Genomic DNA, 26837 nt, shown 5'->3' on the forward strand with positions numbered 1-26837 from the left:
TGTGAATGCACATTATTAAAGCATTGCACAAATACATTTAGTATGTACTTCTCTTTTCTCTTTTTTAACAGACATCCAGTTGTACCACAGTGAGACTCTCGAGCTGATGCTGCGTCGCTGGTCTAAACTCGAGAAGGATTTCAAGATGAAGAACGGACGATACAACATCAGCAAGATCCCTGATATCTACGACTGCATCAAATATGACGTGCAGCACAACAGCTTGTTAAAGCTGGACAACACCATGGAAATTTACCGGCTGTCCAAAGCCCTGGCAGACATCGTCATCCCACAGGTGACCTTTTTATTGCTTTTAGTAAAAGATCAATTAAATCCATTATGAGAGCTTGTATAAATGAATGTGTCACAATTTGATTATTGTGTTCATAAAATATTGTCCTTATTTGCTGCTGTCAGGAATACGGTATTTCTCAAGCTGAGAAACTGGACATAGCTAAAGGTTACTGCACACCTCTTGTTCGCAAGATCCGCTCGGACCTACAGAGGACACAAGACGATGACACTGTTAACAAACTGCATCCGTTGTAAGACATCATCTTTCTCAATCCTCATGGTAGTCGATGTTAGCAGTCTTTGGCAGTTTACATTGAAGTCTTTAAAAAGAAACTGCAGGTCAGATTTAACCAAATTATTTTTATTTTTGGTGCCTGGTACCTGTATCATAAGTTGAAAACTGTAGGTCATTACGACCTCTTAAATGCATTAATATTTCAGGTTTTGGGTGAAATCAAAAGGCTTTCTGTGTTGATTGCTCTGTCTGCAGATATTCCAGAGGAGTCATGTCTCCTGAACGTCATGTGCGGACCAGACTTTACTTCACCAGTGAGAGTCACGTTCACTCGCTGCTGTCTATCCTGCGCTACGGAGCCCTCTGTGATGTATACCCTGATTAATATCATCTTTTAAAGCTTTAAAGTACATGGAAATATCCTGGCTGTTGTTTTGCTGTTCTGAGATCTACTTGAAGGGTTTTGTGTGGCTGTATCTTCAGGAGGCCAGAGAAGATCAGTGGAAGAGAGCCATGGACTACCTCAAAATAGTCAGCGAGCTGAACTACATGACACAGATAGTCATCATGCTCTATGAAGACCCAAACAAGGTACCAGGGGTCTGCACACATGCAGGGCTTTTACATAATCAATCAATAAATCACCTTTATTTATATAGCGCTTTAAACAAAATACATTGCGTCAAAGCAACTGAACAACATTCATTATGAAAACAGTGTGTGAATAATGCAAAATGATAGTTAAAGGCAGTTCATCATTGAATTCAGTGATGTCATCTCTGTTCAGTTTAAATAGTGTCTGTGCATTTATTTGCGATCAAGTCAATAACACAAATCAGAAACCACTTTTGACTTGATATCCAAGAAATTTATGAAAAGGTATTGCTGCGATAATTCTGCTCATGCAATATAATATTTTGAGCATGCAAAACGTAAGTTGACTTTTTAAATGTAACTCTACTTTGAGACACATAGTCTTAGTATATTTATGAAAGTGTACCTAAAACTTAATTATAGATTCATATAGTAATATTTCAAGAAAACTAACGGAATGGAAATAAATCACATTCGTGTTGAGGCATGCATTCCTGTCACACCATCTTCAGTAAACTCTTTTGCCTTAGAAGTACTTTATTTTATGTATTGGAAGAAATCAAATTAGTTTGAAACCACTCGGTAACTGCTTAATCTATACAAGAGACCACATTTAATTGTGGAAAAAGAAATATAACTTTATATTTGATCAAATATACTGTATATTGAGACCCTGTTAATAGTGTGTTGATGAGGGGTTTGGATTTGCAGGATCCTTCATCAGAGGACCGTTTCCATGTGGAGCTTCATTTCAGTCCAGGAGCTAAAGGCTGTGAAGAAGATAAGAACCTGCCGTCTGGATTTGGATATAGACCAGCATCCAGAGAGGTTTGCACCTACAAATTTAAATGTTGCCATTAATTACTCGCCCTCTGAAAGTCGTTCAAACCTGTAATATCTTAGTTCATCTTCAGAACACAGATGAAGATATTTTTGATGAAATCTGAGAGCTCTCTGTCCCTCTATAGACAGCAACACAACGGAAACATTCAAGGTCCAGAAAGGTAGTAAGGACATGGTTAAAATAGTCCATGTGACAGCAGTGCTTCAACTCTAATGTTATTCAGCGACGAGAATACTTAAAAAAAATGTTGTTGTTGTTGTCAAATGCACTTAAAGGGATAGTTCACCCAAAAATGAAAATGTTGCCATCAAGTTCTCACCCTCAGAAAGTTGTACCCGTAATATCTTCATCTTCATCTTCAGAACACAAATGAAGATATTTTTGATGAAATCCGAGAGTGACCATGACAGCAGTGCTTCAACCGTAAAGTTATGAAGCTATGAGAATACTTTTTGTGGGCAAAGAAAACAAAAATAACTTTATAACATTAGAGTTGAAGCACTGCTGTCACATGGACTATTTTAACCATGTCCTTGCTACCTTTCTGGGCCTTGAATGTTTCCGTTGTGTTGCTGTCTATGTAGGGGACGGAGAGCTCTTGGATTTAATCAAAAATATCTTTATTTGTGTTCTGAAGATAGGTTTGGAACGACTTGCGAGTGAGTAACTAATGACTAAAATCCCTCTAAATGTTGAATGTGACTCAGAATGAGGGCTCCAAGAAGAAATCCCATAATGACAATGATGAAGAGTCCGGTGGTGCGAGACGTGACGAGCCGGATCGAGCTCTTATGATGTTCCGCCCCATGGTGTCCGATCCCATCTACATCCACAGGAAGTCCCCTCTTCCCCGCTCCAAAAAGATCGGCTCTGTGGAAGTAAGATCCTACATAGCATGTCTCTAAACACCTTTGTTAAATGAATCAAATTAAGTCATTCACAGGTAATAACTATTCTTCTCTGATAACAGTGTTGCACATACTTTTACATATATGCACCAATATAGATGCTGCATATGTGTGTTATACAAATTCAACAAGTGCTAGAAATTAAGTAAGACTTTGCAGTGATGTTTCAGTAGTTAACATTGGCTAATGCATTAGTTAACATTAACTCATATATTTTTTGTAGTAGTTAAAAAAAAATACAGATGTTAGTTCATAGAGCAGTCACTAATGTTAACAGACACAACTTTTTATTTAAAATATGAATTGAAATTAATATAAATTCAGTAAAAGTATTGACAATTGTTAACAATTAAGACCTTATTGTAAATAAACAAATTCATATGATCAGATTTGTTTGTATACACAACTGATTTCAAGCATTTCAGCATAAGCTTTTAAATGAAAAGGTTTTTAGATCACAAAAAAACTGTGAATGTGCGGTGCATTGCTAGAATCATATATAATTTTTTTAAATGTCTTTTTCCATTGCTGTGACATTCACGTTATGCATTGCTATGAACAAGTGCTTGCAGTTTACATCAATCTCAACACTATCTCTATTAATGCAAATATGCTTTTACATGTCCTTAACTTTTAATACGCCAAAGCCTTCTCTTGACTTTCAATTCTTTCCATTTGAATTTAGTTTTTAGTAATCAGTTTGACATTCCTATATTTTGGTTTTCTTCCGTTTTTTCATGTATTTAATTTTTAAAGTATCTACAATTACTGAAAATGGGAGTAAAATAGCACTGTTTCTCTGGGTGTGTTGTACAACTCTAGGCTAGAATTACACATTGCACTACAGCTGATGATTTTGTCCTCAAACTTTACAAACTAATTTTCATAATATATTTTATTCTAGCTCCATATCACTCAAAGTTAAAGTGAAATCAACAGTGTTGCACTGAACATCAAATTATCAGAGCCCTTGCTACTGTAATGATGGGGAAATAATTGAAAACAGTCATTATATCATGGTGCGTCTGAATGCTCTAATCTGATTGGCTGGAATGTGTGTTAGAACAGTAGTTCCAGTCATTTTAATCACTGTTATAAATGAATGCGCTCCTGTAGTTGAAGCACAGGGATACAGACACCGAAGCATTCATGAGCTACGTTAAAAACCGTGTTATATTTCTCAGCTGCGAGGTGGTAACATGGCTGACTTAAATGTCATTTGTCAGGTAGATCTTTAACTCACTGTTGTGCATTATAATTATTTTATGCATACCTTAGCCATAAATGATCTCTTAGTTAATGAGATGTAAAAAAGCATTCAGTTTTCATTCAGCTCAGCTAGCAGTTTTGTGTTGTGTATGTAATACAATGCTCTTTCATTTTTCAGTTCAAGGCTTTTCTCGCCCACAAATGTGTATTATTTGAAAAACTGCCACCGTGTCTGATTTGTTTTCGTGTTTTAGTCCCCATTGCAGAAAGACTTTCTCAAGACGCCTGCTGGCAAAGTATGAGCACACTTAACTGTGTTTGTGTTCTGTTGAGCCGAAGAGCTCTGTGGTGAATGTTGGTGGAGTCGTAGCCGGACTGTTGTTAACGCTGCATGACTGTGCTGTTTCTGCCCCCTGTCTCACTTCCAGGAAGAGAGCCCCCTGAGTGTGTCTAGCCCTGACTCTTTAGGTACCTGGATTCATTACACCTGTGGTGTTGGTACTGGGCGTCGAAGACGCAGATCAGGGGACCAAATCACTTCCTCCCCAGTCTCCCCCAAATCACTGGCTTTCACATCCAGTATTTTTGGCTCATGGCAACAGGTTTTTACCAATTTAATTCATTCTTCACACCAACCACTAACGTATTGTTCGTTCACACTCAAGATCTTGCGGCGGTCAGCAAGGACACCTAATCAGCAGATGAATTAAAAGAGCGCACTGTTACCTCATTCATCATCTGTTTTGTTGAAATATAATGCACTGGTCTGTGTTCTGGAAAGTCAGCGTTTCAGTTCGTTTGACCAGTTTTGGGCTAGTTACAATCATCTTCATGTTTCACATAAATCATGTTTTGTTCTAAACATTTGAAAACTAACTACTTTAAAATATCTGCATTTACTATGATTATTACTAAATTTGGTAGTTCATTATTTATACAAAAATATCCTTTAATATTACAACACTGAACACCCAGGCTTTGTTTTTACAGACCAATGGGTTCTCATTTTAGCTTTAGAGTCGACATGAAATGTGCAAAAAAAAAAACATAAATATATAATGTATATTTTTAGATATCATTATAGGCAGTTCAGTCTTTGTATTGGCATTCTTGCCAATAATTAATTGTTAAAAAATATTTACTATTAGTGCATCATGATGGATGAACTCAAGTCTTCAGAAATACATAATTTTAAGAAACTAAAATATATTGCAAATGCCATTTCAGATTGACGTTATATTCTGTTTTAAATACATTTCTACAAAATTTGTGAGTAATGTATACTAATGTTCCTATTATTATTTATGAGACTGATTGAATCTAACCTGAATATCATACCATGTAGAAAAGAAAATATAGTTTTTTATGTATTATAATTACTTTTTTGCTATGTAAAAAGATATTCTTTGTGTTTGCTGCTCCTTCAGACCATAAACTCAGTCTTTTCTTGTCCTCTGTTCAGCGATCTGCTGTCTTGATCCATGTTTAGCTGCTAACTCTCAGCTCTTTTCATTCATCTGCTGTGCCATTAGCTGTCCTTTGCATCCTGCTCCAGTGACAAAGCTAGATTTGACCTCTGGGCCGCGGTGGGATGTGTGTCATTGATATCATGTTTGTTTCGGGTGGATATGGCTTGTGACTCATCTCTTTCAGGACATGAGTTTGCTTCTGCTTTGGCTCCCTGTAACATTCACTGGTCCCTGTCCATGCGGCCAGATCTGCATTTCTTGTTTTCACAGTTCATTAGGAAGCTCTTAACAAGAGTATAAATCAAATACTTTTATTTATTTTATTTATTTATGGTGGTTAACCATTTAGTGAGCATCACTCTTTGTTTTTTAATAATTATAACCCAAATGTTATAATTATGCTTGTGTCTTTGTTTTGCAAGATATTATTGCTTGGTCAGTTTTCCTGTCATCGTTACACAACTTTATAACAAAGTGGGAACCTCGGTCTCAAGTACTTACACAGTTGAAGATGTGGCACAGATCAACTCAAGTTTCAACTAAATATATTGGCCCCAAAAACAACTCAGACACTTCAGCCACATTTAAAAATGTCATTGTCATTTAAGAAAAATAAATAAAATCAAAGCACATTTCAGTCAGTTTTTTTGTAGATATACAATCAGTTCCTTTCTAGAGTCTTATGAGAGTAACTGTAGATAGTTCAGCACTTTCCAACCAGAAAAAAGACATACTTGGTCTTTATTTAAAATACTTTTTCTGAAGTGTGTTATCTTTATCTACACTAATCTTTCAGATAGATTGAAATTGCTTTGATTTATGAAATTAAGACAGATTTTTCGAGTGTATTTTTGTTGCCACTGTTTCCACTGACAATCGTTTTAGTTGAGAACTGGGCTGAATCTGTGTCCTGAACGGCCAGGGTTTATGGAAAACCAAGACTGATGTAGGCCTCAGGTAAAACCTGTTCAGACGTGAAGGATGGCATTGAGACCTCTGAGCCGTTTATTGTCCATTAACCCTCTTCCTGTGCCAAGGATAACCTCTTTTTTTCCCCCAAAGTAGATTTCCTAGTTTTGCATGAAACTGAAATGAGAAAAATAACCGGGCTGTTCCCTGCTCTGTTGGGTTTTACATGAATGCCAATGGACTATGTTGAGTTAAACTCTATAAACTGTTGCCATGTTTGTCCTCATACCCTTCTGCATCCGTGATCTCATTTCCTGTTTCTGATATGGAATGGAGTCTGTGTGGCGATGCCTAACGCATGGTCCATTTCTGTGTCTTCATGCGCTTTTATTTTTTTTTTTTTGGGTGTATAGACCTGTGAACTCACACATTTACAGTGCTTCTTATTAACACCTGTCTGTCTGGAAAACAAATTCTTGGCAGAGATGAATAAAGGTTGGCGTTTTGAGTAGTTATTGTGGTGTGCCTGTGCTCTTTCAGGTAGTGTCCGAGAACAACAGTCACAGCAGAGCCAGCAGACTTCACCCGGATCACAAGCTCACTCCTGGAATAGGTAAGATGTCACCTTATAATATCCTGAAGCTGTCGGATGTTCATTATGAGGAGCTCTGACGCAACGTCCTGGTCGCACATGTGTCCAAATAATGTTTTGCCGTTCCATTTCTAATCTGTGTTGTGTGTGTGATGTTGGTGTGGCTGCTCTCTCTCGATTCGTTCAAACTTAAAGACCAATTAATTTGGATCTGTGTGTGTAATACTATCTGTGAGCTTTATTCTGAAACACACTGTTGTAAGATTTTTGCCACACAGCTGACTAATACAGCGCTGACTCTCATATATGCTTGTAATGTCCTTTGTGTGTGCTCATGGTTTGAAGCATATACATGTTCCTTACCGTGTATTATCCATTTTTGTTGAAGGATATGAAATACAATTGGATGTCCTGCAGTGTGACATGCTGTACTCTGTGTATTTTTATTCTTTATGGGTCATAATAGCAATAGCATAATAGCATTCACAAAAAAGTATTGTCATTCTGCAGGACAGTTTAAAAGCAGTGAAGTAGAGAAAATATGACCATTTACTGGATCTACGATGCTTTGCTTTATATATTCACTTTTCATATACATCTAAAACAGAAATGTGGTTGTTGTTTGGGGAGGGAAACTAACCATTAATATCTTGTGTGTGTCAGTCCTCACAAAGTTAGTGCAAATCTTTCAAACAACCAAGAGCTTGTGTGATTTAGTTTTACTTTGTGATGTGACATACCAAAGGATTTTTCATGTTTTACTGTTCACGACACAAGTGACACTGCAAAGTGGTGGACATTTGCATAAATACTATAAACATTGCCACCTGAGAAAGGTTTTTATATACATTTCTTTTTTTTTTTGGGCAGCTGTTAAAAAAAAAAAAATGTGTGTGCATGAGAGCAAAATACACGCTGGTCTTTTACAGCAAAGTGCTTTCTGTCAATACAGGTTAATTACAATTAATACAGATTAATATTAATTGTTAGAATTCAACAGTGTGTAGTGTATTACACATTCATTGTGTCAGTAATTGCTCGATATCATGTGACCCTAAAGCCTTAGTTATAGGTCGATGAGTGGTTGCCATGACAAAAGACATTACTGTCATTATGGGATGCTTTCAGTGAGGCTGCACTACTCATTCTGTGGCAGGAATCTTGTAGAAAGCATGCTGCATGCATTGCGAGGTGTGTCTCTGTGAACACCCGATTGCTGTATGTATCTTCTCTAACTCTCATCAGGGTCTCATTGCGCTGGCTTGTTTAGCACCATGGTGCTGGGTGGCTCCTCCAGTGCACCTAACCTACAAGATTACGCTCACGCACACCGTAAAAAGCTGACCTCCTCTGGCTTCTTAGATGGTATGTGCAAACACGCACGCACACCTTCTAATGGTGAATCCCCGTCCCTGGAGTCCCATCTGTGTTTCTCCACTGGTTGCATTGATGTCATTTATCAGAGATCTGTGTTACACAAACCTCATCCCTGCACCTCATATGCTTTTACCACAGCACCCCTGTGACACCCTGTTTTCTACTCTCCAAACAGCATGTTTTAGTAGTCAGTCTATAAAACGCCATGTATGGATACCAGGAAACTTCGCTTCAGTGTTCATAGCTATATACCTTAGTATTTTCATCTAACTTCAGTTATTTAAGAGTAGCTGAATAAGAAACATTTCATTTGAGTTCACTCAAAAACTTTTTATCTTAATATAAATAACTATAAGCTCTATTAAGATACACTGTGTAGTTACAAACATGTAACTAAATGAAGCACGACCACTTAAATTAGAAATGAATGAATGGAAATTATTTCACTCATCCTCATTTCACTCCAACTCATGTTTTGTTTTCGCAAAAACAATTTCTTTAATGAATCCTGAGATATTTCTGAACCTGCATCGAAGGCCATGAAAGCAAATCCTTGATTTACGTTGACTCTGAAACTTGAAAAAACATGGGAAATGGAATCAGAACGAAACGAAAGTCTTACGCTTTACATGATTAACAGATTTCATTTAGACTTTAACTTTCAGTCATAATTTGTTGACATTAACTAGTAAATTTAAAGTGTTTTGTTTTAGTTCATTATAGTGCATGCAAGGCAGTTTTATGAAATTCATTGATCTGCCTGTTGAAACTAAAGATCTACAGTTTCCCCCTATTATTATTGTTATTATTATTATTCAAGAAGACTGTGGTAGTGTTCTGGCTTTACTGTGTTTCCCTTCTCCACACCTGTCCCATCTTTGAATACAGACTTGACATAAACATCCTATGATAAATCATGGAAGCCAGAAATCTCCCGGCAAGTCAAATTAAAGCTCTGAATTAAAAGTTTGAATTTATGTTTGGATATTTTGTTAACATTGAAATTGATTTCTCTAATGCATTTTTATTTCTTTTAATAATAAACCTGCCTGAATGGTGCAGACAGGTCTGCATTGTGCACAGTATAAACCGTATAAATATAGTAATAAATATCAGACTGAAAGAGGCAGACAGTATCTTCCTATCCGAGAGGCTAGTTTCTGTTCTGTTAACATGTGCAGTCTGACGTTTCATCTTTCTGTGAAAAGCCAAGAACCTCATTTTAGTCTCTAGCTGCAGTGTCAGTGATAGAAACCGTTGAGTGGGAAGCTTTTAGTGCAGCTAAAATAATGCGATGAGTGACTTAAAATCATTCAAAGTCTGTTAAGTCTGTTATCTGAGGAGAAATTCAACTCAACAGTGATTTAGAGTAGATCTGAGATTCCTTGGCTAATTAGTGTTGTGTTGTAGATGTGTTGATGGAGCAGAAGTGCTGCTGTGGATCAGAAGAGAAAGCAGAGCAACATGATATCACTTTAACCTAGGAATGCATTATTTAAAAAAACCTACATGAATGCATAATGGGGGCAAAATGAGCTGTTTTTTTTTTTTTTTTTTCAAATCCTGTTTTTATCTTTTAGTGTAATTAAGTAATTTAAGAATGTGATTATACACAAAATCCTAAATATTTAGTGATAATGTTCAGTTGTTCATTTCCTATATACCACAACAAAAATACAATTCAGTAGAATTACTTGTAGCAAGCGTATTAATATGAGAGATTAATTTAGCAGAAACTTTTATGAAACGGATCCTTGCAGATGCGGTCAGCACGTTATAGTGATCTTCACACGAGACAAAAACTTTGGGGAAATATCCTTGGGGCTCTGTCACAAGTCGTCTTCACACATCATGATGCATCGATCTTTAATGATGCATAAATCAGAGTTGATCAGTCTTCATGTGTATACAGTGATTACTCTGTGTGCCAATTTCGGCTGACCCCTGAATCCTGTATGCATTATTTATATCCATTTTGTGTCAGAAACTATGTGGAGGATTTGTTGCCGCCACTTTTGCCTAGAGGGTGTTTATGGGATGCCACTGGGGGTGTGTGTGTGTGTGTTGATCCATGATCCAGTGGGGGTGTAACAAACACCTCTCCGTGGCGGCCAGAGAGGGGCCCTGACATAATATCCAGGGCTTAATGTAATGCCGGTTGATTTAACATCTTGCACAGAGATTCCCACCCTTCTGCCCTCTGCCTTTTGGACAGTTTACTCCATTTGAGTACCAGACCGGTCTAAAGCTTGAACATGCCTGTTCCTCGAAGTTTTTAACATTCACTCAGATGTGACTTTGGAATGATATGAAATATTAAAACCAAACTTTTAAGTAATCCACAGAGTGTAAATCAACTCATAGTAGGAAGTAGTCAGAATTCGAATCAATGCATTTTGTTAGAATTTTAATTTGCAAAAATAAAAAAATCTCACTGTACCTCAGTGGTTTTCAGTCACCTGAGGTATCTTCTGGTGACTGAATCAGGTGTGAGATACGCAGCATTTGCTGTCAGTGCCCAGGAAGAGAATTGAAGGCTACTGCTGTATCGTATCAAATTAACCCCTGTTATGCATTCTAGGGTTGATATGGGGTGTTTTCTTGAACAGAAGGGAAAGCTTTCATATTGAGAAGAGGAATGTTTTGTTTGGTTTGTTTTTAATCACCATGCCTCTGGCTGTCGAACACTTAACACAAGCACCCCTCTGCTTCTCCTCTGCGTCTCTCCGGCATGACTCTTGCCTTCTTTAGCCTTCTTTAACCCTCTTTCTGTTAGCTGTTACACATTTCAGGTACCTGTTTTTCTCTTTCTCAGAGGCTACGCGTGGTTCTGCTGTAAAAAGATTTTCTATCTCATTTGCGCGACACCCGACCAATGGTATGTTTGCTTTTGTTAATTCCCAGTTGCAAGTCTTCCCCTTTGAGTTTTTTATTATTTGTTCTTCCATCAACCACAGGATAGCGAACAGAAATATTCATTTTAGAGGACTAAAAATACCCATTTCATTTTCATTTCATGCATTTCAAAGATTGCTGTCAGTTCTGTTCCTTCATCTGTGTGAAAGAACAATAAGATTAAAAAACATATTTTGCTGGTACGTAATATTTGCTTGATTATTTGTGGCTGAATGAGCTAGCTCTTAGAAACTGATTAAACATGTTGCAATTTGAGGTGAACAGAATTTGCTGCTTTTATGCCTATTTAAAGGATAAAGATTTAACACAACACTTTATTTAAACCTGTTTACATTTGTCTGCATAGGTTAGCTTTGCTAACGCTTCAAATGGTTTCTGTGTGATTCGTTTTTTGTTTTTTTCAGTTGCAAATTCCACAGTATACACACAACTTTATGATCTAACAGTCACATAAATTAAAGAGGAGAAGTGAAGCATTCTTTAAAACCGTTGTATGCCCGAATATTTAATACATGCGTTGTAGTGTTTAATAAGTTGATAACATCTAAAAGTTTAGAAAATTGCCCATTTTTAGCATACCATTTTTATTGTTTGTTTGTTTGTTTGTTTTTCTTTTAATCTGCTTTTCTAAATGGGTCAGTGTTTTCCAGTATGTTCACTGGTAAGTGTTAAAGATGATTAATATACTCCTCCTATCCTGTCTAATTAGTGTTTATTTTTTGTAGTAAGTATTTAGATCTAGTCTTTATACCCTATTTTTGACCCTTACCAAAAAAAAAAAAATAATAATTATATTTCATTTTTAACTTTATCTATCCACAAGAAAATTATCCTATATGTGCATTCTACATTTTTGGTTTATTCCTTGCATTTGCAGAAGGAAAGGTAACAAGTAACACATGCTTGTTTGTATTTTTAATGTATTTTATTTTTTAAATAATTACTGGGACAATCTTATCTTCACATTTTAGACCTATTCTGAGTAGATCACCAAACCTAATAACCTGAATATTGCCTAATATTTGTTGCCTTACCTTGTTGTGCTCTTAGCTCCTTCACTTATTCACTTCTTAAAATGCCTCTTCTTTTCTTGTTAATAGGTAATATGCTTTTAACAACATTAGCAAATCAGTCCGGGTGTTAGAACAGCGCTTCAATATAAAATAAATAATCTAAATGTACTCCGTTCAGATTGAGTTCAGAATAAATCCACACGTATCATTGCATATTCTGCATGGACTGTTGCTTAGCAACCGTTGACAGGTTTAGACTAATGAGCTGAAGAATTCAGAAGAATTGGTTCTTTTGATTTTTAATTTTGATATGAAGTTTATAAACTGTAGCTAATACATTAATAGACTCCACACGAATAGTGAGTTCTCCATTCATTGTCTCTGTAATTAACACAATTATTATTGTTTAATAAGCAATGATAATGAATGAAGAATTCACTTGCATTGTCTATTAATGTTTATAAACTATGCATTAACTAGAAGCTACTATGCATTAACTAGAAGCTACTATGCATTGACTAGAAGCTAATAGTTTCTTAATGATTTGTAAGTACTTGATTAGTGTATACTTATTATAAAATGTTACCGATAAATGTAACCATTAATGACTGTTGGTGTCTTTTTATATTATATATCTGTTGTTGGTGTGTATTAATACAATAAACCAAAAAGACACTGTGTGTTACAGTGGAATAATCACTGTAATGCATGGCCTCTCATTGCTTTTATTAGAAAGACTCAAGAAGATTATGTTCAGACATTTTCTGCCGAATTGCATGATGTGAATAAACCAAATCATAATCATGTTGTTTCACTAGTTTCATCTGAGAAATGTACAAAAAAAAATTGTACAAGGTAGGTTGATTATCATTTCTGCTTCATAATTTCATCTTGGCCAGTGTTTTTGGTAGACTGAAGGTATTGTGAGCTGTTCTTTGTGTGACCCGTCTGCCTCCATCCTGCCCACCTCAAACTCACGTTTGACCGTGTTGTTGCTTGTCACTTTAAGAGGAAATGGAACGACATGTTTCTGTCATGTGTCCAAGATCTCAAGTTATAGCTCAAGCTATATGATTATCCTAGCTGAAGATGTTGTATGTGTAGTTTTTTTATTTTCCAGATTCTGATATTCTGGCATATTTCATTGAAGGTTTTGAGTTGTACTCCATGGTTCCTTCAATCTGTCCCTTGGAGACCCTCCATAATTCCCTGTCTCTCAAACAAGTGGATGATTTCCTCGCCTCCATAGCCATATCCCATGATCCAGTACTGGAAATATCAGCTTCCTCCCCAGGTACTGTCTAGACATCATGTTCTGACTGCCATTGTATAATACGTGGTTTACTGTACACTTGTCTTAGCTGCTTTCTATTTGTTCCCTCAGCTGTGCCCAACAAGAAGGCTCCTTTGAACACTTATACTCCAGCAAAAGTTTTGCCATTCACCAAGTCTCTTGGCAAGAAGACATGCTCATCAGAGAAGAGTGCATCAGGCATGTTGCATTAAATGCAAGTTATAAACTTTGGCGCACAGATAGAGGACAGTCTATTTATTATTCACAGCAAGTTTTGAGTTTCTAACTCAAACTTTCTAGTGTCATGAAAAGGTTAAATATGTACTCATGTACTTTTGAACCATAAGGGCTAGAAACTAAATTATTTTTTTGTTTACCTTTTTTTATTTATTTATCAAACACCAAGATTTTCCGCAGTATTGAATTTCCTGAAAAATTAACTTTTCCTGACTTGTCCTAGACGGTCTGTCTTATTTTCACCAAAATTGGCTCAAGTCAAATTCATATTCAGTGCTGGAAAAAAGGGTTTCAAATGCCTTTCAGTTCTTGTAAATCATGTTCATGAATTTCTAACAAAAATGGACGAGGCTATTTCTTCGCAACGCTTTAACGGATTCTTACCAAATTTGGTATGTGTTTTACAAAGCATGACATGAGGGCATGTGAATAGTTTAAACACAGCGCCACCTTAATGTCATCTTAAAAACTGACATTTATTTTATAACTTCTAAACAGTTTGACCAACAGTTTAGTCTCATTAGATTTGGAGCAGCATACCAAATCAAATGATGTTCGATTTTTCCTATGTCAGTTGGCTGAATGAATATTATCCAGTAATCACAAACAACAAGAAAGTCCATACATAGTAAGAAGTCATGCAAAATCCTTGTCAAAAGGTGTGGGAAGCACATGATATTCTTGTCACAATCCAGTCTGTGCTTTTCTGTTTGTTTACTCAGTGTATTTTTTCCCCTTTAGATCATGATGATTTTCCAGCCAGAAAACCCAGAGCAGTTTCGGCAGATGTTTCAGAGCATGGTGTAAGCAAAACCTCACAGCCAAGCTCAGAGACCAAGCAGCCCAATCCTGCTTCCAACACTTCCATCCTTCTGCCACCTCAATCTCATGACCCTGCTGTTAAAACCCAACAACAATCCAGTGGCACAGCAACACATGAAACCCCTGCTCTAGAAAACAAGAGCGCTTCAAAAACTGTGTCCGGCTTTTACACATGACAAACCCCCAACCAGGGCACAACCAAAAACACAGCTATCAAAGCACACATGCCAAGCTCATGGACAAATAATGCATATGTCAACTGGACCCAGTAACCAAAACTCAGAGAGCATGTTACAGGCCTCACCTCATTACTTTTAGTGACAAGAATTTGTCATAGTTCGCTTTACCTTTCTTTGCTTTTAAAGGAACATCTCACTGAATGTTTGATACCAAAACACAGTCCACCAAAATATATCACATTGTTGTAATTACAATCATATCATAGGCTTATTTAGCTTTTCCGTTCACCTTAAATGGTTCAGAAGAATGTGTTACATTTATATTGTACATTTGAATGTTGAAATGTAGAAGCTCGCATAGAATTTACTTGTCATAGTATGACATATTGCTGCAGCTGGTTTTAATTCATTTGGAATATTTAATGAATGCAGCACTTTCTGGGGCCTCATCAAACAAGGTCCAAAGTGATATTTCTTGTTTAGAAACATTTTTGATTCATATAATTGATTACAATCAGATTATGCACTTCTTTCCCTCCACTGCAACTGACATCTGCTTTGTTAATAATTACTTTTTTCATCAAACTGAAATTAGATACAAATTATTTGTAAATTGGGAATGAACTTTGGTATTTGGTAAGTTCTTGAAAAATAAACAATTTAGTTCAAACTATATGGTGCATTAGAAAACTGGAAATGGTTGAATAGTTCTTCAGTAGCCACTTCTTCAAATCTCTGGCCCCAAGGTATTTTGTGTTCTAATCTAATTGCATAATTGTATAGTACCCAATCCTGTCAAATTTTGGTTCTGGAGGTACACTTTTCTGCAGAGTTTAGCCCCAAGCTTCTCCAACACACCGGCCTGGAACTTTGTAGTGATCTTCCTGAAGACCTTGATTAGATGAGTTTGATCAGGGTTGAAGCTAAACTCTGCAAGGAATATTGTCCTGCAGGAACAGGTTTGGGAAGCATTGGATCAGACATCACTAGTGTTTAGGGCCACATTTACATTGCCGATCTTGATGCCCAATTCCAACCAGCTTACATCTTCTTTTAAAAGCCGAGTCAGGTCACCTTTATATAGTGCTTTATACAATACTGATTGTGTCAAATCATCTGTACTGTGTTAAACAGGAAAATAATGTTTCAATAAAGTAAAGAAATTAAATTCTGATCAAAAAAAAAAAAAAAAGAGGACAATAGTGAACAGTCGATTTTCCAGTTAAAGTCAGTTCATTGTTGATTCAGTTCAGTTTAATAATTGTCAAAGTTCATCAATTATGGAATGAGTTCAATGTACCCTTTTCACAAGACGGTGAAGATGCGTCATCAGCTTCGTAAATCCTCCCAAAAAATGCATTTTTTAATGCATGTACATTTCTAACACTATACTTTGTCAGATTTCCTGTGCATCAAATTACAAAAAGCTAGGTAACACTATATTGTGAGGGTGTTTATAATACAGCGTTTATGGGAGCGACTGTAAATTGGATTTGTTCTCTCTCCTGACTGACTCTTTCTGGGGCTCATCTAGTTGGTATGGTCTCCGCTGACATTCAGGACTGTAGAGGTCATCTCTAGGAGCTGATCCTCCATCTGGGCTAGATACAGACTGGATCCGTAAGACTACGGTGACCTCAGAATAAGAATGAAACAACTTAGTTGTCGGCTTTCTTAAGGGGTCCAGGAGGCTGAACTCGCCTTGCCCCTTTACCGTCCCTAAATGGGATCTGCCTACTTTTCTGGGAGCTCTTAAGAGCCTTCCCTTTTGAGCCTTTACAATCAACCGACCTTTGGCTCCTGTCACTGAAAACTGCTCTGCTACTGGCTTTAGCATCAGTCAAGCATCGTCCTGGAGCCAAGGCTTAAATACTTAAAGTGCTCTCCATTCCATTCAGAGCACAGGTCATTACACTCTCTTTGCTTCCTCCCTTGGAGAAAGACCAGGAGTTGTTTCTACACTGAGAATTTAAATTGAGCACTCCGCCCCGTTCAGGCAGTCGGAACAATTCTTTACTTGTTTCGGTGGCTGCACCAAAGATCATCCAGTTATGAAGCAGAGACTTAGGCCCAATCCCAATTCTACCCCTTAGCCCTTCCCCTTCCCCCTACCCCTCAGTTTCGCGCATTCACATGAAGGGGTAGGGGTGTCTCGATTCTCTTTTGGTTGGAGGGGTAGGGGTAAGAGATTACTTAAAAACAGCGATTGTATCCTCTCGTCGCTGGAAAATATAATGTAGCGATTCAGTGTTTAAACTGTATTTAGTAAAAGTCGTGGGGCAGCGTTGACAAGTTTATTTTCTCCTGGATGTGTGAGCTGCGCGATTTCCGATATGTGTGTCAGTAAGCAGCTCATTAATACAGAACGATAATTAAAGGCTCTAATGCACACCAGCACACCAGTATGTGTGTGTATTGTAAGAGCTAGACGACGAATGATGGCTTGTGACGTCATGGTAGTGGTGTCCCAATCCTTAGGGGAATATTGTCTCCCCTACCCCTTGACACTCTGTTTCAAGGGACAAGGGGTAGGCGGAGGGGTAAGGGAAGGGGAAGGGGTATAAAATAGAATTGGGATTGGGCCTTAGAGTGGATAGTTGGCGCTATTATGCTAGCATACTCTTTCTTGGGCCAGAAATGCACCATTGGAGTATGAGCGCACTCCACCAGAGGCATGTCCTCTTCTTGGGCTTGTTCTAGTGGTGCAGAAGTCTGTGCTGTAGCCAGCTGGGCCTCACCATCCACATTTGCTAGGTTTTACAACCTGGACATCCCTGCCTTATAGGCTAGGGTCCTTTCAGCATATTTGGCATGCACCTGCCAGAGGGTGGGACTAGATATGAGTGACTAGCTTCGAGTTGCATTCGGCTGTGACGTGCTTAAACTTGCCAGAATTGGTTTACTTCTCGTACGCTCTTGGCCTTAAGTTTCTGTGAGTTTGACCCATTGTCACTTGAAGGGCTTATGGTATTATACTTGTCCCTCTGAGTCCCTTGGGTGCTTAAGCAAAAGTTCACATATCAGTTGTTCCTCGGTGCATAGCGTAACACGGCTCAGTGTCATTGCTTCAGTCAAAGTAACCTGAGAATCCTATGCCACAATGCCTGCTGATACAGCCAGAAGGCCCCACCCATATTGGCCAGGTCTGGCGAGCTTCAAGGCCATAAGGCTCATGCAGCTCCACTGACTCGCCATTGGTTTGTTTTTATCTCACTGCTCGAACCAATGGTTGTGCAGTTACACAGTGTTATTAAAGTCAACATGACATCAAAATTGAAAATTCTTATTTTTAATGGAATACTGTAGAGTTTATAAATTTTTTTATTAATGTGTCCTCATAATCTGTAATCAAAATCCTTTAACCTCCCCTCCCCCTAAGAAGACTCATCTTCTCTTCCGGTCATGAGCTATGGCGCAAGGTCGGAGCTAGTGACGTGAAGGTAAACGCTGAGATAAACAACAAGGGGAGAACTGAAGCTGATGCTTCACTTTATGGAAATCAATGCATTGACCAGTGCTTACACAAGCCATGGAGGAGTACAGTCGTGGCCAAAAGTTTTGAGAATTACATAAATATTGGAAATTGGAAAAGTTGCTGCTTAAGTTTTTATAATAGCAATTTGCATATACTCCAGAATGTTATGAAGAGTAATCAGGTGAATTGCATAGTCCTTCTTTGGCATGAAAATTAACTTAATCCCAAAAAAACCTTTCCACTGCATTTGCTGTCATTAAAGGGCCTGCTGAGATCATTTCAGTAATCCTCTTGTTAACTCAGGTGAGAATGTTGACGAGCACAAGGCTGGAGATCATTATGTCAGGCTGATTGGGTTAGAATGGCAAACTTGACATGTTAAAAGGAGGGTGATGCTTGAAATCATTGTTCTTCCATTGTTAACCATGGTGACCTGCAAAGAAACGCGTGCAGACATCTTTGCGTTGCACAAATGTGGCTTCACAGGCAAGGATATTGTGGCTACTAAGATTGCACCTAAATCAACAATTTATAGGATCATCAAGAACTTCTAGGTCTTCAGGGCGTCCAAGAAAGTCCAGCAAGCGCCAGGATTGTCTCCTAAAGAGGATTCAGCTGCGGGATCGCAGTGCCACCAGTGCAGAGCTTGCTCAGGAATGGCAGCAGGCAGGTGTGAGCGCATCTGCATGCTCAGTGAGGCCAAGACTTTTGGAAGATGGCCTGGTGTAAAGAAGGGCAGCAAAAAAGCCACTTCTCTGAAAAAAAAACATCAGGGACAGATTGATCTTCTGCAGAAAGTATAGTGAATGGACTGGTGAGGACTGGGGCAAAGTCATATTCTCCGATGAAGCCCCTTTCCGATTGTTTGGGGCATCTGGAAAAAGGCTTGTCCGGAGAAGAAAAGGTGAGCGCTACCATCAGTCCTGTGTCATGCCAATAGTAAAGCATTCTGCCACCATTCATGTGTGGGGTTGCTTCTCATCCAAGGAAACTCTCCAGATCTTAATCCCATTGAGAACTTGTGGTCAATCCTCCAGAGGCAGGTGGACAAACAAAAACCCACTAATTCTGACAAACTCCAAGAAGTGATTATGAAAGAATGGGTTCCAGAAGTTGATAGAGAGCATGCCCAGTCGAATTGCAGAGGTCCTGAAAAAGAAGGCAAAACTGCAAATACTGACTCTTTGCATAAATGTCATGTAATTGTCGATAAAAGCCTTTGAAATGTATGAAGTGCTTGTAATTATATTTCAGTACATCACAGAAACAACTGAAACAAAGATCTAAAAGCAGTTTAGCAGCAAACTTTTTGAAAACGAATATTTATGTAATTCTCAAAACTTTGGGCCACGACTGTACACTACCCTTAAAAATCTAAAGGAAATTAGTATATTACCACAACCATTACTCTGCCTCCATTTTGTTAGCAACGCCCCAGCCACCTACCTCAACTTACACAATTTCCAGCAGATGTATTTTTTTGGAACGAATCATTTTAAGCTTGTTTAATTTAATTTTAAACCGTTTGAAGTCTTCTTGTTAGCACCCTTTGGAAAGTTGCTGAGTCCCCTAGTGGGCCCCGGGCCCCTGCAGGAGAAGCACTGCTTTATATAAGAGCATCCAAGCCTTGTGACGTCACGTGACTGAATCCTGAAGCATCAGCGGCTCGCGTCACGTGACTGGTGTCGACGGCAGACTCTGGGAGCTGCTCTGCTCTTCTCCTCTGACAGGGATCTCGTCTGTGCTTCTCTCAAGCCCAGGTGTGCAGTCTCTCTGAACAGGTTTGGTTTTACTCTCTTGTCTTTATCGCATCTCTCCGCCGCTCGGTCTCTCAGCAGTGTGCACGCCGCGGTTGTGAGGTTAAATCCCGTGCCGCTGGGGGAAATCACGAAATGGTGGCAGTGGCACAGCCCAGAATAAGCCCAGGTTGTGTGTTTTAGTGTATGTGTCTTTGACGACGCAGCTGCTGATGAACGCGTGTGTGTGTGGGACAGACAGACTGATGTCGAGCATCAGCTGGAGAAGAAACGGGATGAATCCTCACAGACCTCTCGCTAAACACTCAAAATGATGGTCTATTATCATTATTATTCATGCTCTTACATCAGTCACAATGTCCGGTGTGTTAAACTGCGCATTTGATTTGATTTCTGCTGAAATGCTAGTGATCTTGTTTGATTTACAGTAAGGCACTGGCCTGGTTTCTCGGGGGTTATCCTTCATAATGTCCGGCATGAAACGCATCTCTGTGTGGACACTGTTTGATTACATCCAGCACTATACTGTCCAAAATTACACAAAGATTTTAATAAGTGTGTAAAACATGATCTTAAATTTGGCCTATTTGTTTGTTCATTCATACCAAATAAAAATAGGACATTACATTATTAAGCCCACCTAAAGATGAATGATTTCTCATTAACACTTGTGTAGCTCTGTGGTTTATATCCGGATTGTTTCATGCCTTCTAAATGGTTTTCTTTCTTGGTATTTTATTAGTCAGAATGAGAGTCAGCATTTGAAATTCTCCTTCTGTGTTTTAATATTAAAATCCATTCTGCATGAAGTTCAGCTGACAAGATACAAGAGTTCACACTGAAGTAAAATGCCAGATACTGTGTAACCAAAATATCAATAATAACTTCTAAAATATAAACGTATGCATAATGTGACTTTTAAGCCTGACATACACTGGGACTCTTATTTTGGAATATCTGTGCTTTACTATTGCCAGCTTCTCATTCAGAAACATGAAATACACCACATATTGCAATATTAACACCATAGAGTAAACATTGTCATAATTCATGAACAATGTAAGCGTTTTACAGTCTTAATTAAGCATGTGCCCAGGCATCAGACTCATCAGCTGTGACGTCTGATCATATTTTCATTGGGAATTGGTTACTTCTGTTTGAACAAACCCATCCAATATTTATCTCCCTGAATTGCTTTGAGCGCTCAGACATGTGCCGAGTCGCCACAGCACTCATATCTGTGCTAGACAATGCTACGAATACAATATAGCTAAATCTAATATCTGGAGGATCATTTGTATCGTGATTTTTAAATGGTCCAGCCATGGACCTTGCTCAGTGTTAAAGCACAAAGGCATTATAGACATAACAATGTAACTTCCAGTAAAAACTGCTTTGAAACGGTGTGTATTGTGAGAAGTAAATTCAACAAATGTGTAACTAATGAATGCAGTTTATTCCCCTGTGTGTTTCATCCAGGTCATGTCATTAAAGATGGAAATGGATGCCAGTGGGGTGTCCAGGGCACCCATCTCTGTTCTGCCTGCCGCTGAGGTCAAAGCCAGCCTGAAGCCAGAAGCCGATAAACCCCGGTGCTCCAGCACCCCCTGCTCCCCCATTAAAACTACTGTCTCAGGATACCAGATCCTCCACATGAACTCCAACTATCTAGTGGGCTTCACCACCGGTGAGGAGCTTCTCAAATTAGCCCAGAAGTGGTCTAGCCCTGACAACAGCAACACAGAGGCCTTGCCCAGCCCCATCAAAAAGCCTGTGGATTTAAGCCTGCACCGAGCCTCGCGGATTTACAAAGCCAAGAGCCGCTACTACCAACCGTATGACATCCCAGCCATCAACGGACGCCGGAGGCGGCGCATGCCCAGCTCGGGCGACGGCTGCTTGAAGGTGAGCGGGGAGCCCAGCAAGGCCTTACACGGGCCCCTGCCCCTCTGCCTGCTGAAGGGCAAGCGGGTGTACTCCAAGTCCCTGGACTACCTCAACCTGGACAAGATGAGCCTCAGGGAGCCGGCGGACACTGAAGTGCTGCAGTACCAGCTACAGCATCTCAATTTGAGGGGCGAGCGCGTGTTCACCCGAAACAAGACATGAGTTCTCAGATACACACCATTCAGCGTCCACCTGCCTGCACTTCATACAGGGCCTTGATTTCGACCACTCTGATTATAGGCACTTCACCACCGAAGCCCAAAGTATACTTCAATTTTTACACATACGTGAGGGTGCAAGTTTACTCACTGCATACTGTACACGCACAACCAGATTTTCATAACCGCACATGCACACTGACTTGGTTTTGCAATAATCATTTGTTCCACAAACTGTCCGCACTGGCCCGGACCATGATTCACAATAACACACAAAACTAAAGAGTCAGAACCAACAACAACAGACGCCCACATTCCCAAACGCTCATGTGAGGGGGTTATGAGAGAGCCACAACTCTAGTTTAGAAGAACACACAGACATTTTCATCAGTCATAGCTTCTGGAGAAAAACAGAGCAGGCACTGGACAAAGATTACACTTTCTAGAGCGCTCGTTTATCTAATGGAGGATACTGCGTTCGACTGTACACACAAACTAGCGTGCACATATTAAAATGAAGTATACTTTGGGCTCAAGGCATCCATAGAGCACTAATCTCGAGGCGTGATGAAGCACCGTCGGGTCCAGTTAGGGGAAACTAAAGGAGTAGTTCATGCAAACATACCAGTCACTCTCTACTTAACTCTCATGTTGTTCCTGACCGAAAACACCAGGAGAATTTTTTTTATAGACACAGACACAGCTCATTTCCATAATGAGCCACGCATCTATCAAGAGCTGCTCTAATTAGCAAGCATTGCAGCCATGTCAAGCGCAAAATGGCTCAAGACATGCTTTTTTTGGGCATTAAATAATGACACGAATAACAGTGAATTGTCTACTTATCCTGTTTATTTAAATACTCTCCTCCTGTAAATGTTAAGTCTTAAAGAGAAACTCCTATAAATGTTTATGCTGTAAGATAAGCCATAAAATTAACTCCTCCACACCTTTCCTGGGTTTAGAGAGTTTGCATTGGTGCAAACTGTTAGTAAATCTGTCCCAAAGTCTGCTAAAGCTATAGCTTTGTGTAGCGAACAGGCTGAAAATTGTTATTGGTCCCCTGAATAAAGACTTTGAATTCAGTCTTTCACACAAAACTATCAAGAGACTTGAATTAAATAAACGTGGCAGTCTTCTGCCAGAATGAGAGCTTCATGCATCATCATGTGAAAGTGAAGAATTAAAGACAGCCATGATTATTAATGTTGTCATTTTTCAGTTATTAAAATAAATATTTTTGGGGGTAATATTTGTTTAATATAATCTTTTGAATGATAATATAATGTAGAAACATTCTAACAATATAACTTTACGGCTAAATTGTGCGGCCCTACTTATGAACTGACTTTGTATGAAAAATAACAAATAATAAAAAAGAATCCCTTCTCTTCAGTTTGGAAAAACATGAGAGTGAGTAAATACTGACGTGATCACTACTCCTTCCTCCACTCTTCAGATCATTGTAGAAGGGTATGTACATTCATAGCGACGTTTCTCAAGATTAGCAATAAATGGTGTGGCTTATTTGCGTAATATCTTCTGTGTGTGTGCAAAACACTTAGACCGTTGGAAATGTTGTTGCTCCATTTAGTCTTATGTTGTCCCGTTACCTCTGATCATACACTTGTGTTATTCTGCTAACTTCAGTAACTCGTGTCAGGTGAGCTTCTCGACTGTTACACAATCTGGATGTTGTTTAAAACAGACTCTGATAGGCTTTGTGCAAGAGAGGCTTATCTCTGGAGCACCCAAACTAACACTAGCTTAGAGAAACCATGGATGGCCTTTTCATTCTTTAATCAGTATTTAACCGGAGACTCGCCAGATCTTTTGAAATGACACTGAATGCTGTGTTGTAGTCTGTATGCTAATCAAGGTTGTTGTGAGATTTACTTTCTCCATTAATACGTCTCTTTTCCCCTTCACATTGCACGCAGTAGACAACACTGCTATAAAAACCAAAGTCCAGGGGAACTTGACTCATTTTTGAACAGCAGACAATCTTTCATGGTTTTAGACAGTAAGCGCTAGTAACAGTTCATGGGATCTGATCTCTCTTTATTTTGACAACAGTGTTTATGTGTCCATTTGCTTTCTGAAATGTTTATATCTTTATCATCATGGAAGATGCTAGATCTAAACCTTTGAATATTACTTGTTTCTTTAGGATCTTTGTTATTATTGCGGTTGTTTCTCTTATCACGTTATTTCATTCTTTTCAAAACTCCTTTTTTCAACTCGTTTAGTTGAACCCCTCCTGCATCTTTTTTCTTCTATATCTTCCACCTGTAACTTTGATAATCCTTTGACTGAATTGCTAGATTTCACACTTTCTATGGGTTGTTTTGTTTGACACCTACCCATCTAATCTTTTTGATCTGCCATATTATTTTAATCTTTCATTTATCTAACCATAGGTGGAATATGCTCTGAAAAGCACCTTAGATTCAGTCATTTTATATATTTATTAATTGTGATGTGTTGGTGATTTGTTTTATTACAGTATTTCCAAAGTTTGACATATTGGGTTTAATTAATAGTTTTGTTGTCGTTTGATTTCCTGACTACATAGTGTTCATGTTTATGTGCTATAAATCTATTGGACTACTGTTTAAATTGAATTAGTGACATTACTGGAACGGTGTAACTCATTTATCTTCACAGCAATGAATATACAATGCTTAACACTGAGTGAAAGATCAAGCCTGTTTTAGTCTATTAACTAGATTTACTACTCATAAAGTAAATGATCAGTTCACAGGTATCAAGGAATGGGCTTACTAGTGTTAAAAACAGCTCTGATTCTGATTCCCAGTCGTGGACATTTCTTTTGAGTAGCAGTCAGCCGACTGTCAGTTTGTGCTACTAACTGGTTTTTAGGTATATATTGTATTATTATTATTAATTCTTTTTTTTCATGAAATAGTGAAATGCTCACCAAGAAATATATTCATACAGCTCTGTAATATTTCAGAGCCAACAAGGCTAAAAATCTTAAGCTTGAAGACCTGTCATGCACTGAAAATGTTTAACTGTTGTGTTCTCTTTTATCAAAAATGTCGTAGTAATAATATTAATAATTTAAAAACTGTTCCTGCCTAGAAGGATACAATGTAATTGATTTGAACACATGTAGATTTGAATCTCTTAATGAATAAAAAAGCATTAGAAACCACTACTGGCTGCAGTGCCTTCAGTAAGACAGTATGTGATTTATTCAGAAGGCATGTCTGAGTTTGTGTTAGAATACTTGAATACACACGTAATGTTCTGTTATCTTCTATTCTGAACATTCTTTTAATGCTTAATGTTCTTTTACCCCCTACAAGTTTAACTCTTGTTTTTGTCAAAGTTTGAGTTTCATTTGATATTAATAAAACACTGATCTTTGCATTGTGTATTTCTTGCATCGTGTTTTCAGAATGAATGTTGCATGAAATGTGTATAGATCTTAAATGCAGTCTAAGTCACCTGGGATAAAAGCTTCTGTCAAATACATAATTATAAGAGAGATTATCTTCATCAGTGAGACAGTGTTATGGATCTGAAATATGGCCTAATTTGCTTCACTTAGTCCTCCAAGATGCATTAAGAGACGGGACTCATATAGGTCAGGATGCCCGGGGTCCACTAGAGGGCCTCAGCAAACTTCTGCAGGATGACAGAAGTGTCAAATGAATATGTGATCAAGATTTATTTATTGCTTTTTAGCCAAAAATATTTAGCCAGAAACTATAGGTTTAATTAGCTGGAGAAGTCAAGAAATCATTGAATCAAAGGTCTTGTTGATGATTTTCTCTGTTATTCTATTAAATTAACAGTTTTTCAGTAGTGGAAGAATATATTAAAGTATAGTATTTTGGGGCTAAAGGCATAATAATTAACATGATGATAAATAATATTAATATCCTGGTTGTTGACATGACATGGATAGATTTAGATGATAATTTATCAGCTTTGGTGTCAACCTTATAGATAAGATAATTGGAGATAATATATCATAGTACATTTATTGTTACAATGTAAAGCTATATATACAATTATTAAGAGATCTCCTTCAAAGCTTTCAAAATCTTTACTTTTTTTAAATTATTTGTTTAAAAAAATGAAAATGAACATTTTAATGACAGTATATTATTTATTGTTTTATTTATCAAAACAAATAGAGTACAATCTTTGCTAAAGTGATTGTTTTGCACAAGTAATACGATATATATATATATATATATATATATATATATATATATATATATATATATATATATATATATATATATTGTTTAACAAAACACACCACTTTTATGATTTATTTTCCCACAGCATGTGTTACTTCATTCCTGCAATTCTACTCTTTGGCATTATTGAAATTATTTGTACACATTTATAGGTGTGCCTATAGCCTCGCTGAACCCTTGTTAGGGGTTAAAAATTAAGCAATCTTGATGTATTTGTGTCAGGGATCAGGCAAGCCCAGTTTCAGCCAATCCACAACGCCCACATTCCCCTGAGTACTAACCAGCCACACCTGACCCGCATCAATGATCCAATCAGAGAACTATAAGACACTCACCACAACTTCAGTGCCTACCAGACGTAATGTATACT

At 38.0% G+C, this 26837-nt stretch overlaps 2 protein-coding genes across 6 annotated transcripts in view; both read left to right on the top strand.

Annotated features, from left to right (window-relative positions):
- LOC113053980 (inositol hexakisphosphate and diphosphoinositol-pentakisphosphate kinase 2) overlaps nucleotides 1-15565 on the top strand; it is a 34214-nt gene extending 18649 nt beyond the window's left edge. The window contains exons 20-33 of one of the 4 annotated variants that reach the window (XM_026219159.1): nucleotides 72-295; nucleotides 418-545; nucleotides 785-899; nucleotides 1013-1120; nucleotides 1835-1951; nucleotides 2675-2845; nucleotides 4339-4380; nucleotides 4513-4686; nucleotides 7003-7075; nucleotides 8300-8419; nucleotides 11247-11309; nucleotides 13511-13654; nucleotides 13745-13852; nucleotides 14633-15565. In XM_026219159.1, the coding sequence (XP_026074944.1) occupies nucleotides 72-295; nucleotides 418-545; nucleotides 785-899; nucleotides 1013-1120; nucleotides 1835-1951; nucleotides 2675-2845; nucleotides 4339-4380; nucleotides 4513-4686; nucleotides 7003-7075; nucleotides 8300-8419; nucleotides 11247-11309; nucleotides 13511-13654; nucleotides 13745-13852; nucleotides 14633-14889 (1844 nt within the window). In that variant the 3' untranslated portion in view covers nucleotides 14890-15565. The remainder of the gene's footprint in view (nucleotides 1-71; nucleotides 296-417; nucleotides 546-784; nucleotides 900-1012; nucleotides 1121-1834; nucleotides 1952-2674; nucleotides 2846-4338; nucleotides 4381-4512; nucleotides 4687-7002; nucleotides 7076-8299; nucleotides 8420-11246; nucleotides 11310-13510; nucleotides 13655-13744; nucleotides 13853-14632) is intronic. The other 3 variants (XM_026219160.1, XM_026219162.1, XM_026219161.1) reach the window with 3 other exon arrangements.
- A 4458-nt stretch (nucleotides 15566-20023) lies between these two features.
- LOC113053981 (UNC119-binding protein C5orf30 homolog) lies at nucleotides 20024-25630 on the top strand. Of its 2 annotated transcripts, none has more exons than XM_026219163.1 (2): nucleotides 20024-20148; nucleotides 21604-25630. In XM_026219163.1, exon 2 carries the CDS (start codon nucleotides 21607-21609, stop codon nucleotides 22231-22233), a length of 627 nt encoding a protein of 208 aa, XP_026074948.1. In that variant the 5' UTR covers nucleotides 20024-20148; nucleotides 21604-21606; the 3' UTR covers nucleotides 22234-25630. The 2 variants fall into 2 exon arrangements, with proteins under 2 accessions (XP_026074948.1, XP_026074949.1); XM_026219164.1 differs by having other exon boundaries at nucleotides 20027-20127.
- Nucleotides 25631-26837: the final 1207 nt, after the last annotated feature.

The sequence above is a fragment of the Carassius auratus genome, chromosome 35 (genome assembly GCF_003368295.1).
Source record: "Carassius auratus strain Wakin chromosome 35, ASM336829v1, whole genome shotgun sequence".
Classification (NCBI taxonomy): Eukaryota; Metazoa; Chordata; class Actinopteri; order Cypriniformes; family Cyprinidae; genus Carassius; species Carassius auratus.